At 36.8% G+C, this 15,309-nt stretch overlaps 2 protein-coding genes across 2 annotated transcripts in view; one reads left to right on the top strand and one right to left on the bottom strand.

The window, feature by feature from the left end:
* LOC126377064 (myrosinase 1-like) overlaps positions 1 to 2,991 on the top strand; it is a 19,514-nt gene extending 16,523 nt beyond the window's left edge. The window contains exon 7 of the mRNA XM_050024701.1: positions 2,707 to 2,991. Coding sequence (XP_049880658.1) covers positions 2,707 to 2,911 — 205 coding nt within the window. The 3' untranslated portion in view covers positions 2,912 to 2,991. The remainder of the gene's footprint in view (positions 1 to 2,706) is intronic.
* LOC126377104 (facilitated trehalose transporter Tret1-like) lies at positions 2,651 to 15,309 on the bottom strand. The gene is made up of 4 exons (XM_050024767.1): positions 14,875 to 15,309; positions 5,552 to 5,949; positions 3,506 to 4,273; positions 2,651 to 3,237 (listed from the first exon to the last, which is right to left on the bottom strand). Exons 1-4 carry the CDS (start codon positions 14,924 to 14,926, stop codon positions 3,049 to 3,051), a joined length of 1,407 nt encoding a protein of 468 aa, XP_049880724.1. The 5' UTR covers positions 14,927 to 15,309; the 3' UTR covers positions 2,651 to 3,048.

Here is a 15,309-nt window from a genome sequence, read left to right as displayed (position 1 = left end):
TCACAACTATTTCTTTCACATCTCAAAATAAAAGTTGAGATATACGGAAGTACATACTTACGTACGTACAGTCATGAGCAATATAATGTACCCACTTTAGGGCTCTGTCGCACTAACATATTTGACATTTAGTGAGACTTACAGTTCAATTTGTCAAAAAAGTTAATGTGACATGGTCGTAGCAATATCACAGAATTTATATGGTAAGTAATCAATAGTTAAGGTATGCCCCGTGTAGTCAAATACGCTTTTAACTAAGTTAGTTAATGTAATCAAAAGTGTTAACATGCCAACATAACCATAGCTAACCCTCACGGAAGAGTTATGTATGGCTCTGAAACGGATTAGGTATCTACCTACTATATTCCCTGTCATAATTAACACGCTAACTAGTCCTTTGATATCTATAAATGATTTAGCTGCTGATTAATTACCGCCGCTGTCTTGCTTTAAGTGGTACAGATGTCGTGGCCAGACTTTAGAATTGATCATTTCATGATGTGTTCCACCCAATCGATCATTTCATGAAATGGTCATATTTCATGACATAGCCAACTTAAGTTGACCATATCGTTGAAACGTCAACGTTTAATGATCCATCCATCCATATCGTTAATGTAGGCGGTGACTATGTTATGTGGTGTAACAAAAATGCGAATAGTCGTTTAATTTCTTAGGTCAAAAATTATTTACCTAATCGATACTATCGACATGGAAACTTGTACAATTAAATTGATTCATCGATTATAATATCAATCAAGTTTTAAATATAATCGACACCAGCGCCGCTACCGTTGGATAATGTTACTAATTTTACGATATGATTGCCAACGTTTGGCCATATCATGAAGTAATCATGCATTTAAGTGCTCATATCGTTTAACGTTTTGTGTCCATTGATCTGGCCAAACTAAATCATGATGTGGTCAACGAATGATATTCTATTTCATGAAATGATCAATTCTAAGATCTGGCCACGACACAGACATAACTAGGGGTACATCGTACAAATAGCTAGGAGTTACGGCAGCACTTGAAGTCTTCTGAAGACAACTTGCGACTTCAATTGGAGTTGAACAAATAGTAAGTAATACAGCACTCTGTCGTATTGAACTACTGAAGTCCTAAGACATTATGAGAAGTCGCCTGTCAAACGCTGTTGATTAATATGATATACAATCAACGAGCAAAAGTGTAGTCACTGAGCCCAACGAATTATTTGTAAACAGTGGTGAAATTATGAACCATTAGTTGTCATGTTGTTGTTTTTGTAGGTGTTTTTCGCCTATTACAGAAACGACATGTAACCACGAGGTCTTAAGTGCAACCAGTTAATTTATTACTTTGCAAGAAACTGATTGGATTTTTGCACCCTATCGTACCTAGTCAATCAATGATCAGGTATTCAGAAATTAGAATACCTAATAATTTCAAGAGCGTCTGTATGTTATTTTCTGCCAATTTGGGCCTCTGCTCACCGCGATAGCTACAGGCGCGTTTCCTACTTTTCGTCCTATGTCAATAAAATAGAGTTTAAACTCGTCTATAATTATTTGATGTTTTACCCTTTTACCGCAACGCCCAAACATTTTTGAATTAAGCACCCTATCGTCATTGAAAGGCGATAGTTTGAAATTCAAATTATCACGTTTCTCAAGCACGTGACGTTACGAGTGTAACCCTCTATCTCGGGTATAGGGTTCTTAATTTATTCAATCGGTTTCCTTGTATCCTTAAATCAAAGTCCTCTCATTGAGTATCAGAGTACCTACTCGTTTACGACTCGAGTAAATTGATCTTCTAAAACTTAAAAGGAAATTCGGTAATTGTTTACATGTTTATGAAATAAAGCGTAGGCGGTGATGATACTACTTTAGACGACTTTTCGTGAAAGTATCTACTTACTTACTTACTTTTAATGTAGCTTTGAGTTTTCGAATAAAGGCATAAACATAGATGCACGTGTTTAACCTGAGGGCCTAGCCACAGTGCTTTTCGCTTCCGTTAGAATATACAGAATGTTCCTATGAATTGACAAAAGTTAACGAAATTTCACGTGATTCACTAATATCAATATATTCTCTTATCAGTTAAAACGATGATAATGTTGGCAATGGCGCACATATTATTCGCAGAAATCGTTTTTTAGTTTACAATTATTGCGAAGTACCTACATATTCCTATTTCTTACATTTTACAATGCAATATAACTTATTAACTAACACTTTCTAAAGTTTCTTACGAATACAGCAGAAACGTACTGTTCCCAAGGGTAACACTGAATGGGTTTTTGTTTCACTAAGATAATTGTATGAGGAGTGGCCATTTCCTACGACAAATTGCTCTCATTGTGTAGGGTGGTCTCTATTGAATGACTCTTCTTACAAGAGGCTCTTAGAGAGCAAATTAGACTTATAGTTGGCTTAGGACTGATTCCTGATCAGTTCTTTCGTTCTCTAAAACGTTTTGAGATTGATTGGCTGTTATATTGTGGCCAAGGTTAAAATAGTTGGTGTGATGCTAGCCTGCTAAAAGTATCTACTGGGTTTGAATCCATACTGAACAACATTGTGTTTATTCTAGCTACACACAATGTCTTTCTGAATATTGTTTGTTTATTTTTCAAATATTGATAAAATGAAACACATCGTCAGTCAAACTTCCAAGATATAATTTCACTCGTCATGTTTGTAAATGCATATGCAGGTCCCGCTTCGGTCTGTACTTGGTCGACTTCAAGAGCCCCAACAAGACAAGGACGGCGAAGCACTCGGCCAAGCTGTACTCCAGCGTGGTGGCCACCCGAGGCCTCCCCGCGGACTACGACCCCGCAGACTTCACCGCCTTCTCCTCGGCGCCCATCCTCGTCTCAACCATGCTACCTTTACTAGCCCTCTACAGGCTACTCTAAAGGCCCTCGTTTACAATACTTTTGTATATAAAACTGTACGTCTTAATGTTAAACTACCATTAAAAGTTAAGTAACATTAAGTTTTTCTTCAACTTGATCCCTTAAATTAAACTTAAGCTATGAGAAGAGTTCTGGGTTTAATACTCGACGGTCATGAGTTTGGAGGAGGTGGACCGCGCGACGTCCTCGCGAAGGCCAGCCTGGATGCACGCGAACGACTTGCCCTTAGTCTCGGGCAGGATGATGATCATGTACACCAGCCCAAGCAACGAGAACGCCGAGAAGCCCCAAAATACTGTGTAAATGCCGTAGAGGTCCATCACCACCTGGAAATAAAGAATAATAAAACTTAAATACCAAAATAGGCATCTAAATCCTACAATCAAATAGCTAGAAATAATATGTTTTTCTTAATAATATGTTTTTTGCGAAAAAAAAATCAGAATTAGTTTCATTAGGTCAAATTTCAAATAAACTAATATTTCGTGTTAAAACTTTCATCAGACTTTAAGTGCAAACTATTAAAACAAACTCGCCAGTTTTATATTTCAGTTCTGAAATTTGTGCATTAGTGGAATATAGTGTTCTACTAACCTGGAAGAGCTTTTGAACTGCGAACATGAATATGCCAGTGTAGATGTGAGCAATACAGGAGGCATATAATTTCACGTTAGTGGGGAACATTTCTCCAATGATGACGTAGGGGACCGTCGAGAGACCGATGGCATAGCACACGATGTATACCATCAGCGCAGCCATGGGCAACCAGTGGAGTGCTGCCACGGCATCGGTATTTGCATGGAACTTGTAGAAGTAGTAGTATGTTCCGACTGTGCCGTTCATCAGACCCACGCCCAACGCAGATAGAATCAGAAGAGGTTTCCTTCCCACCCGATCGACGAGGACGACAGACAGCATACACGTGGCGACCTGCATGCATCCCAGGATCATAGACTGATGGTGCGGGGCGATAGTACTGGAATTCTGCTTGAATATAGTCTGAGCGTACGCCACGACGGCAGCACTGCCACACAGCTGCTGAATCGTGAACACCCCCAAACTTATCCACATAGCTTTTCTATTAGTAGCTTCAGTGACTAAATCGGACCACGTCCCTCTGTTCTTCATGTCTTCCTGGACATTAATCTCTATATTTTTAAGTTCTGTTCTGATATCGCCATTCCGCAAATTTCTAAGAGACCGTTCTGCTCTCTCACTTCTCTCAAATTTTAAGTAGTAGTATGGTGACTCCGGTAGGAAAATGAAGGTGATTACGAAGCTTATAGGCAGGATCAAGTTGATGGCAGCTAACGTCCGCATCGACACGTAGGGACCGATGCAGTACTGGGCAAGAATACCGACCTGAAACGGACAAAGTAGAGTCTTAACATTGTATACTGTGTTACTGACATTTGTCCGTCAGAGATAAACTCTCTATCTTTAGAAGATATACGTCATTTTATGGAAGGTATGTAAACAGTTTATACGCGCCAGAGCGTGTAACGCGTGTTATAAACTATAGATAAAGAAAATTTAGTAGAGTTGTCACGTTGATAGACTGGAAGTCATCTATCAGATAAGCCTTTGTAAAGGTCTCACTATATTGTGCAACAAGTACCGTGAAACTACTACGTTGGTCCTCAAGAACAGGGAGTTCATTGATACTTATATATTATGCTGTCAATGTTTCCATGAGTCGTAATATTCACTGTGCGACTAACAGTACTTTGATACTAGTTGAATGGTTCAGTAGAATTTAGTCACGTTTAGTGAATATTTAAATGGACCTACACGCGATATCAAGATATAAGGTTACTGCGAACATAAAATATCGCCGCGTGGTGAATACTGACACCCAGGCATTTCATCTGTTTGATGTACAGGCGTTGTACACTGTGTGTAGAGGTGAAGCCATGCGCAATGTGTAATTAAGGCAATGAGTCACGTTTACACGTACGTACTGTAATTCTCGCAATAAATTATTCAAACAAACCATAATGCGACATAAAATTAATGTTATTTTAAGGAAATACTGAAGACACTCCGATGATAGTAAGAATTTACGTTATCTTGTGGGAGTGTCCATTGTGAACACGCTTTATTACAGATAAGCTTGGAATAAGATTAGTTTGGATCGTAAATAAGGTGCAAAGTTTATGATAATTATTCTAATGTACGTCATTTATATCTATTGTACATATTGTGTGCAATTAATCAATCAGATAGGTAAAATAAAGTAATGACAGACTTTCGCGTTGGATGCTAATGTAATTGAAATTCAGTTCAGCTAGCTTGTTTAAATTCACGTACAAAAATTAACTCTCAGACAGAAATATCGACTTTTAAATCACATGAATAATTTAATAGTTTGACTGGTTGACTCATGCATTTTAATCCGCGTCCAGATCTCGAATTGACAATGCGAAAAAAGTCGTTTTACTATTGCCAATTATAAAAAGTCCCAAACGTCATCTATTGTGATATTGTACAAATTTAAGTGATAGCAATGCAAATCCTTCTGCAGTAGATTCCTGTCTACCTACCCGGGACATATAGATATACAATACAAGCTCATCTTTTCGAAATAGTCCAAGCACTCGTCTGCGTTTTGCTTAGACAAGTATAGAACGAAAGACTTACTTTATTCATTAGCGTGATGAGGGTAGAGAGTGCTCCTCTGACTTCATTCGTAGCAATCTCGCCCGTGTACATGGGCGCTACGGTGTAGACGATGCCGTAGCCGAGCCCCGAGAACATTCGGGACACGTACAGGAGCGTCGCGGACTTGGCGACGATGACCAGAATCCACCCGATGATGAAGGGCAGCGCTCCGAGGAGTAGCGTTGTTTTTCTCCCGAACCGGTCGGCGGCATACGCAGAGGGGATCGGCGTAAACGCCGAACAGAGGATCATGATTGATGCAATCCATGATCCCTCCGCTGAGGTGATAGGTATGTGACTTTCAGGAGACTGGAGATATTCCAAGGTCGGTGACGGCCAACCATAGCAGGTACCCGCTGTCGCGGTGATTAGCGTTGCTGGAAATTAGAAAAGTATACGTAAGTAACTACGAATTTTGAAATTTTGAATTTAGAAATGTCACAGTCGCATCCGATGTTTAGATAGGTAATGTGATCGACGAATATGTTATGCGGTTACGAGTTGTGTTTAGCGTAAACATGGCTATGATGAAATATGACGAATTCCACAAACGGTGTGTTTTGCGAATTTATTATCATTATTATTACGTTTTAGAATATGTGCTAAAAGTAATAGGTAGGTAAGTATAATTTGCATGTATTGGCGAGTCTTAGAAAACTTACTACTACTAATCGACGATTTATTGGTATGTTTACCTTTTTTACTTGTTTCCCATAGGTGCTATATAATAACAGTACATTTTATTTATTCCTTCAACGGATGCGGGAAAACTTCCGTGGTTGAGAATTAAGGGGTGGTAATGTTTACTCTGATAAAAGTATCGACTTTAAGAACGAGATAAAAAATATTTAAGGATATAAATGTGTCGCCGGATATACCTATGGAAAGTTACGATTTACTTATTAGTGGGTAATCAATATTTATTCGATTAGAACTTTACACATTAAGTACATGTATCTATCTATATGTGCAAACATAGATAAATGGGAAGGTGTAGCTGTAAATAACTATCATGATCATGTTTGAGAAAGGCAGATTATGCGTATCGGAGAAAGGGCCTTGAAAATATACCGTAAGCGGAAAATTTAAAGACTGATTTGGTACGTTAATACATTATCTTGTTTTAATTAAAGAAACATGTTTAGAAGCGGTCGCGGCGCGTGCGTACCAGCGTATGTTCAGCTTATCGTTCACCTCCTTATCGCCACTTATGGAAACTTCTGACCACACTAGGTTTAAATCATTCCAGTCTGTTATTGGATTATTAATATATATCATGAAATCTCATTATCACATGAAATGCTATACAATTCATGACCGCATTGTTGCCATGGCGACGTGGATCGTAAAGTAGAGGGCATCGACTTTTGATTTAATGTCTGCGTAACGATACTGAATAGGTATTGAAATGAATGAGATGAAGTTCGTTGATCTTTATTTCATAATTAGTCATTATCGAGCTAATTTAGGAGTATGCTATATGTACATGGTGATTTCGTAGCTAAAGATGTCTGTATAGTACTTATGAGTATGTGATTTAAAAACACGACAGATAGAGGCATGTTCGGGGACGCTCACGAATGCCAGTTGGCACAATCGCAGGTTCCTAATTTATAGTTGCGACAATTTACATGTCGACTGTGTCCGTACGTTCAAAATAAACATTATTTTTGCTTCGTCAGCATAAATTTAGTCTGCGAGCAATATTAAGAACTACTTTATGAGGCAGTTTCAAAGAGTTATGCCCATTTTCTTCATTAAGAGTCTGTATAATGATTATGGTAGTATAACAGCCTGTAAACAGTCCTAGGTATTTTATTAGAAGTTTCATAGAAGATTCGTCTTGTCTAGACATCGTCTGTATTTTTCAATTTCCATTTGTAAACCGAAATTAAATCCCAAACGGTTGAAAAAACAGACAAATAAAACAATTGATCTATGCACAGGTTTATGGACGTTGTGAAATATCTCACACAAACGGTGTCTGGATGTTTTTGAATTGTTTAGTTAGAAAAACGAAATGGAATAGAAATTGTGGTGACGTGTGCGGCCTAGAGTTGATGGCATCCATATGACATCAGTTCAAACGTTGAGGCCAGTGGAGAGAGGCCAACACGGGCCAGACTTTGTTCCGCGTTAACATTTTACTGTAAGTAATTTGGTGGAAAATACAGCACGTGATTATAGTTCAAGGACCACTTACTTCAATATGCGGCCAACAAAAAGTTATCTAATGTCCATGCCGAACCGACGTGGTTTCTTTTTTTTTTCTTATTCGTGTAACAGAACGTAGAAAAACACAATCTACCGCATAATTGAAATAAGGAGCGAATTATTTGGATCATAAATGATTTTGTGCTTAGCGGTGAAGAAAAACATCATGAGCAAACCCATATTCCCACGAAATGCGTTTCGAAGGTATGTGACCTAACCTGTATAGAGCTGGTTTTCTCTTCGCGGGTTGAAAGGTCAGACAGGCCGAAGCTTCCGTAAAAAACGGATGTTTTTCTTGCAGCTTCTTTTCCCCGGCTATACAGGTTGTGAGAAGCTGCAGTAGTTTTAGGGGGATGAGACGTTCGTTATGTAAAAATTGACGATTCAAAGTGTTACCAACTGAATAAAGATATTTTTGAATTTTGAATTTGAATTTTGAAACCCGACCAAGTTAACGCTGAAACGGAGTAAAGGAATTTCCTAAAATCATCTTTTGATAATTTGAAAAAAGTAGTGCAAGAAAAGTAGTGCAAGTTGTGTTTTCTAGAACGAGTAAAGAAATGTACGTATATAAATTATAAAAGTATTCCACACATCTGTGATCGAATACAATGGTGATAATTAATTGTAAACGACAGGAAAACTATGACACGACTGATAAGATTAATTGAGCTCTTTTGAGTTTCAGTTGTTACGAACAAATATTATATTGGTATTAAATTGATACATGGAAATGTGGTGTATGTGTGTAATGCGTGTGTGATATTATGTGTGTGTGACCCCAGTGCGAGGTCGGCGCGGGCGCGGCGGCGGGGTGCGGGCTCGGGCGGTGGTGACGCAAGCCACCGCTTACAAAAGTAAGGATACGTTTACATTCGCATAATACCATTAATAAATGAGAAAAAGGAACACCACACGCAACATCTTCCATGTTGCATAATAAGTATATCATACAATACGTTTATCGTATTTGTACCTACTTACTTAAAAGTTGATAGACTCTATAAAATCTACGTACTTATAGTTAAATTAGTGGAAGAAATCTTTCAGCGACGGCCAAGTAACTAGAACTTAATTTATCCAAGGCCGATGACAAGTATTCAATATAAAAAGTAGGTAGGTATGCACTGCCTGCGTCAAGTTTCTGTAACTTTTAAACAAAGAAAGCTAAAGAGTCGATTATGTAACAAAAATTTGGCTAGAACAAAGTATGGGAAGCTATCCAAAAGTCACAATTCAAAAGTTACATGTGATGTAAAACTTATTGTCGATGTAGAGAGTGAATAGTTGTAAGTATGAAGGCGTAATGCCAGAATATGAAATGAAACTGACGTTTTGGCTCCCGAGAAAGGAAATTTGCGCAAGGTTTAGAACTTGAAGATATTAATATGTTTTCCACGATGTATAATAATTATAAACTTATTTGTTTTCTTGGTAAATGTCATAATTATGAGGATAAACAACTGATTTCCTCCTCGGAAAAACATTTACCATTTTTGCTCAAAATTAATGTGATGCTTTTTAAAGTGATGATCAATTTCATAAATTGGCCTTATAAGTCCTGAACGTCCGTTAACATCTCTTAATAGTCGATAACAATGCAGAATAAAGTATTTAATTTTGCGTCAATGAATGAAAATTAAGTAGCTCGGATATGTTGCAACCAATAGTCAGCCGTTATTCGCTTCGTTAAAGATGTGGATTTTGGCTCATTTTACTGACGTACTTAGGAAAATATGCGATTTTCTCATTAGTCTGGTTTTTAAAGAGGACAAAGACGAAAGAAATGTCCATCGCGGTGGGAGCGCGCGCGGCCGCGGGTGGCGCTATAAATAACTCCAGTTCACGTGATTGGCGCACGTGGCGCTCAGCTCTCGTCAGGAGTGTTACGTTAGTCCAACTCGTCTGATCTTTCGTCTACTTTTTTGTTTCATTCCAGACTTAAAATTGGCGTATTTCCCAAACATTTAGGACTACGTTGCCGTAAGTACGTTCCATACTCGTCTAATGGATGTAAGAACGTTTCAGTTCTGTAGTCTCGCGTAACATAATACAATATACAAGACTTTAACGCACAGCACAGAAGGAACATTCAACACATAGGAATACAAATTAAACAAACGTACAAAATCTTTGGATGATAGAATATAATTAATTATATAACAATTGCGGGGCGGAAAATTACTTATTAAGTTATTTATATAAGAAAGAATAATCGTAGAAAAGTAGTTCCATTCCAGAAAATTTCTCTTAGATAATGCTATCAACATTTCCGTATGTTCTAAATAGATACTGTAATGTGATAGGCTTATCATGTATTGTATTTGATAGACTTATCTATATCTCGCAGACAAAAACTATCTACTTATAGAACTAAAACCCACATAAATAAACATCGTAAAAATACCGCATCTATTGACAGTTTAAGTAGATAGAAAATCTAATATATTGTCAGTAAATCAATGCCTATTGACGCAGCAGATTTACTCATATAGTCCATTTTCGATTTTAAATTTTAATAGAAAACAGTTTTTTTCGATTACTGGCTCACAAAACATAAAAAAACAAAATCTTCCATGTGAAAAAAAATAAATAAAAAAATGTCGACGAAAGAATGAAAAAGAGCGGGTTAGAGTGGGCGCTTTCCAATGTAAGGATAGTTTATAAACAGTTTCTTCCCAGAACTAGTTGTGAGAGCAGCTGTCATAATGGGGTTTTCTGTGAAGACAATTAGTTTCCGTATATAAAGGGATATATGGTATATTGAATGATTCCTATTGTGTCACGATTTGTTCATTTCTCCGAACGATCCTTCGAAGCAGAACGAGCTATTGTATCGGCATTGTTTATAAACAGCATACGTGCTGACAGTACTCTCTCTTCACCACTCGAGCGGGCGAATCACAGAAAATCTACGACGTATATTTTAATGTCATTGACATGTATACAGTCAGTGTCTTCACATATTATCTAGCTCAGTAAATAGGGTCTCCTCAAGTTTATATTTATATGGTGTAAATAAATACACTTCAGATAATATATACGTACAGCGCAACTTCGTTTTAATCTCGTCAACGCGGCGACGTTGACTCAGGATTTGTATTGGTTTTTTATATACGCAGAATCGATAGATTTAGACTGTGATTGACGGTATCTTACAACATAAATATGATTTTGTATATCTGAGTTAGTAGTATACTGTCTGATTCAACAGTACAGACGAATCATGTCTAGGTGTGTAACCATAAAATCAGATAAACGGATTTGGCGGGTGTGACACAGATTAAAGTCGATTGAAAATGTGGTGTCATCGCCGTGATAATCACGTTTAGCTTAAAGGAATGATTCATTTGCGTAATGATATTAGTCCGGTCCGTAAAGGGGTTGTAGACGCGTGAGAGAACAGAATTGTAGGAAATTTAATAAGCTTCCATTTAGTGCTAAAACTTTTTTCTCTAGGACGCACCGTTTCTGAGATATTAACGAAAAGACTAAAAATGGGACCTTTCCCCCTTCTCCCTACTCCGGCTTGCCTCCTAGAAGTCGGGACTTTTAGTATGTTAACTCTCTGAACACATTTCTGAAAGAATCGCTTAGGTCCTCTCTCACGCATCTACACCTGTACAATTTGTTGACCGAACTATCTTAAAATTTCTAATATTTTACCTACCCATAATTGCGAGTCTTTCCCAACACAAGTAAATTATTTTACTTACTGGCAAGGCTTATTTTAAGTTTTACAATGTAATTAAGCAAATAAATGCCTTTTTCATTTTCATTTTTTCATTTTCCATAATATTTTAAGATATTTTTGTGGCTGATTAAGTGTAATTGTTTCTCAACTGGGGTTTGGTAGCGGACAACATGATATGATATCATTCAGGGTAAGTACATGTTAACGAGAGCTTTAGATATAATCTCAACTGATAAACACGCACAATTGCCTAATAACACGGAATTGGCTTTGTTACGAACATAATCGATCGATTCCATAACAATGTGACATTACTGTGCTTGATCTTTCTAAACGTATCAAAGAAGGCTGTTATCGGATAACGAAACCTTGACCTAAAATTCGTGTCTGATGTTACAAGGAGAATTGTAAGGGAAATTTTGTATACTTATGTATAGCGGCGCCACCACGGTGTCCTAGTGAGATAGGAACCTTTGAATTAGATGACTCCAATGACGTTGCCGGCAACGGCATCTTTTAATTTTTAGGTGAAAGTGTAGGTCTTTTCATTCCACACAGAAGTACACTGTTGTCGGTTTTTTCACCATCCTTAAATTGTGTGTATATGTATGTGCATATATATAAAATTCATATATATTTTTTTGTGTTTTTTAAAATTATTTTCAGTTCTATACTTTTGCGACGGAAAATTCCACTTGATATTACTCAGAATAATGAGCTGAATCTTCCCCCTCAGTATTCGTTACGATGTCACTTACACATCGTACAAGTACGTACAGGTAGCCGTACAAGTAGGTACGGGTGTTAGCGACACCTTAATGAATATTGAAGTCAGAAAATTCATGAACATTTTCAATTAACCCTCAAAGTTTTCGTTACGACGTCACTAACACCCGTACATACTTGTACGAAATGTAAGTGACAACACCTACTTGTACTACTACTATTATATTTGTAATTTTTTTCCTGTACCCAAAGTTCGCCTAGAAGAAATTGCTGCATGGCCGCGTGTGGTGCCTTTCTGTATCCGTTGTCTTTATTTCTGTATCTTGTGTCCATTGTGCTCAATAAAGTATTTTATCTATCTATCAATCTAAAATAATTCTATGTTATGTGGTATGAGGCGCCCTTTTTATGACGAGCGGGTCATTTAATCTATCACGCACGGATAAGGATTCTCATTACAAGTGTAATTGTCGGATATTGTTATTTCTCAAGGTTATTCTATTGTATATGACATTGCTCATAATTCTACACAACAATGGTTATATGGACAATAGCTGCAGTGTATGTAAACTTTATCGCAATAACCGTTAAAGCGTTCGTTCCAATGGTTTCCGTGTGTTTATTCTTTTATAATGGTATCCATATTGTGTTAATTTGAGTGAGATAACGTTACGTTGCCACAAATTATTTGTAACATTCTAATTTTCGGCAGTTTGTAATTCCGATAATTCCTGATGTAGATAATCACTGATTTGTATTTTAGAAAGCCATAACATGTCGGCTAATATTATGTTGTTATTTCAAATATTTATATAATGAATGGAAAAAGAAAAAGCACCATTAAGCTTTTTGAGTGACGACCTTAAAACGATTACCATGTAACCTCCTTAATCTAGCAAGGAATGATAATAACCTACAGCTGCGTCCCTTTTTATACCTGGACTTCGGAGTTCCAGGAATCAATGGGTTTTGCCCCGCAGATAAAACTAGCAGCCACAACTGTTAAAACAACAATAAAAAGTCGAAGGAATTTGTAAGACCATGTGAGCTATTTGACCGACAAAGTTTACATTGTATGAAGGTTTCGCGTGGCGTAGGTATGTTTACAACGCGGATTCAGGGAATTATGCCACCAGCCGGAAGTATACGACGAAATGTTATATGTACTTTATTTGTTTTAAAAAATTGATATAGCTATTTAACATTGTTTGTGATTATAAATAATAATTCATAGGCATTAGCGGTAAAGTTGATACTATGAGGTTATAAAAATTATTAGTAAGTAGGTTGGTAGGTATGTAGAGGCTGGTTTAAAGCAAATTTAAAATAGTTTGAGAGAGTGGACTATTACTACTAGGTAAAACTCGATTTTACTAAGCTAAGCGACTTTCACAATTTCACACAGTCGTTATGATGATATCAAACATTGTACATGTTTGAGGTGAGCTATATGAGAGATTTTATAAATTCGAACTAGTAGGTTTATAGGGATGTGCCACCCCGTAGTTGGGATAGAACCAAAGTTCATTAGTGGTCGAACTGGTCGGGTGTCCAGTATTAAGTATATTGTCAAATATTACATTTTGTAATATAATCAAGACAGTTATAATGTTCATCATATCCAGCTTACATCGTATCAACAGTGGCTGCAAGTTGTCTTTGATTACTTGTGGCTCTGCCCACCCCATTAGGGATTACGGGCGTGAGTTTATGTATGTATGTGTTATAATGTTCATTTACAGGAAAATGTAAACAACTTACTCCGTCTTAGGCGTATTTTGATAACCTTTATAACCTACTTTGCGATGAAACTACTTACCTACGTAGTTTTTAAAGATTTCTCAATAATTATTTCTAAATAACTCTATCTTGTTTAATTGGTTCAATGGGAATACCATCATGAGTTGAATCAAATGTTCTTATTACTCTAATGACTTTATCATTAAAATTATACATATCATTAGGAAATATTTGTTAGTTGTATGGATGAGGAAATAATAATAATTATTGTGAAACGTAATTTTTTAGGATTACCATATTTATATCATAATCAGTACTTATTTGAACACTTTAGAGTGATTTTTCCTGTTATACCTACCTACCTATTAATAATTTGTGTAAATTTCGCAAATAAGACAGAAGCATGAAAGTATATTAATGTGTGTTAGTTTTTATGAAGCATAAGGTTTAATTCGTCTAATATGAATAGCGAAAAAAATTTATTTAGTTAATAATATTATGTTAATAATTAATATATTTATGTTGAAATATGAGGTGCATTTTAGTGACGTACCAATTAATCAAATTAGGGATGTGCCTAAAGAATGACTCAGTCAGGATTTACGATTCTTAAACATGCAACCGGGAGGTAATGCGTGTTATGAATGTGGAAATTCGGAATATTGATTACCCGCTTCTAACCAGGGAGTTAAACGAAGAAGAACCATGTTGTAATATGAAATAAACTTTCCATAGGACTCTAAAGTGATTGATAGAAAGTAGAGAGGTATGAGAAAAACGTTATCTTTGAAAAAGATGCGTTGTAAATGACAATATGAGACAGTAATTATGTGCTATGATTCTTTATTAAGTGCTTGGTGCAAAGTAACGTGCACATAGAGCGAATGAGGTCGACACATGGTAGCGTATAGGTTAGAAATGAACTCACCACATAGTGCTGTTCCATATTCCTTCCAATGTGAGCGAGTTTTGGCTGTCATCGTAACTGATTCTAGTTTAACTTTTCAGACTAATTTCAATTACTGGGAGTTTTGGAATGAGATTATCTTGAGCACTGATTTGTTAATATAAAAATATACTACGTACTATAATTCGAAGCCATTATAGATAATAAATAATAACAATATAATAGAAGAACTAACTAAATATCACAATATAATATATTCGATCTAAAATTAAAAGAATTTATATACGAAACGTTATAACCGATGGGGCTTCATTTTGGAAGGTTTATGTGTTGTTGGCTTGCAGGCTCATGATGCGAAAAGTAAACGCGAGGAGAGTCGTGGCGACGCGACGGCAACGAGTGAGCAACTGAACGAGTGTGCGGCGGGGGCGAACGAACTGATCGCAACGCGCTGAG

Source organism: Pectinophora gossypiella, chromosome 2, assembly GCF_024362695.1.
Source record: "Pectinophora gossypiella chromosome 2, ilPecGoss1.1, whole genome shotgun sequence".
NCBI lineage: Eukaryota > Metazoa > Arthropoda > Insecta > Lepidoptera > Gelechiidae > Pectinophora > Pectinophora gossypiella.
This window is presented reverse-complemented; position numbering and strand designations above follow the sequence as displayed.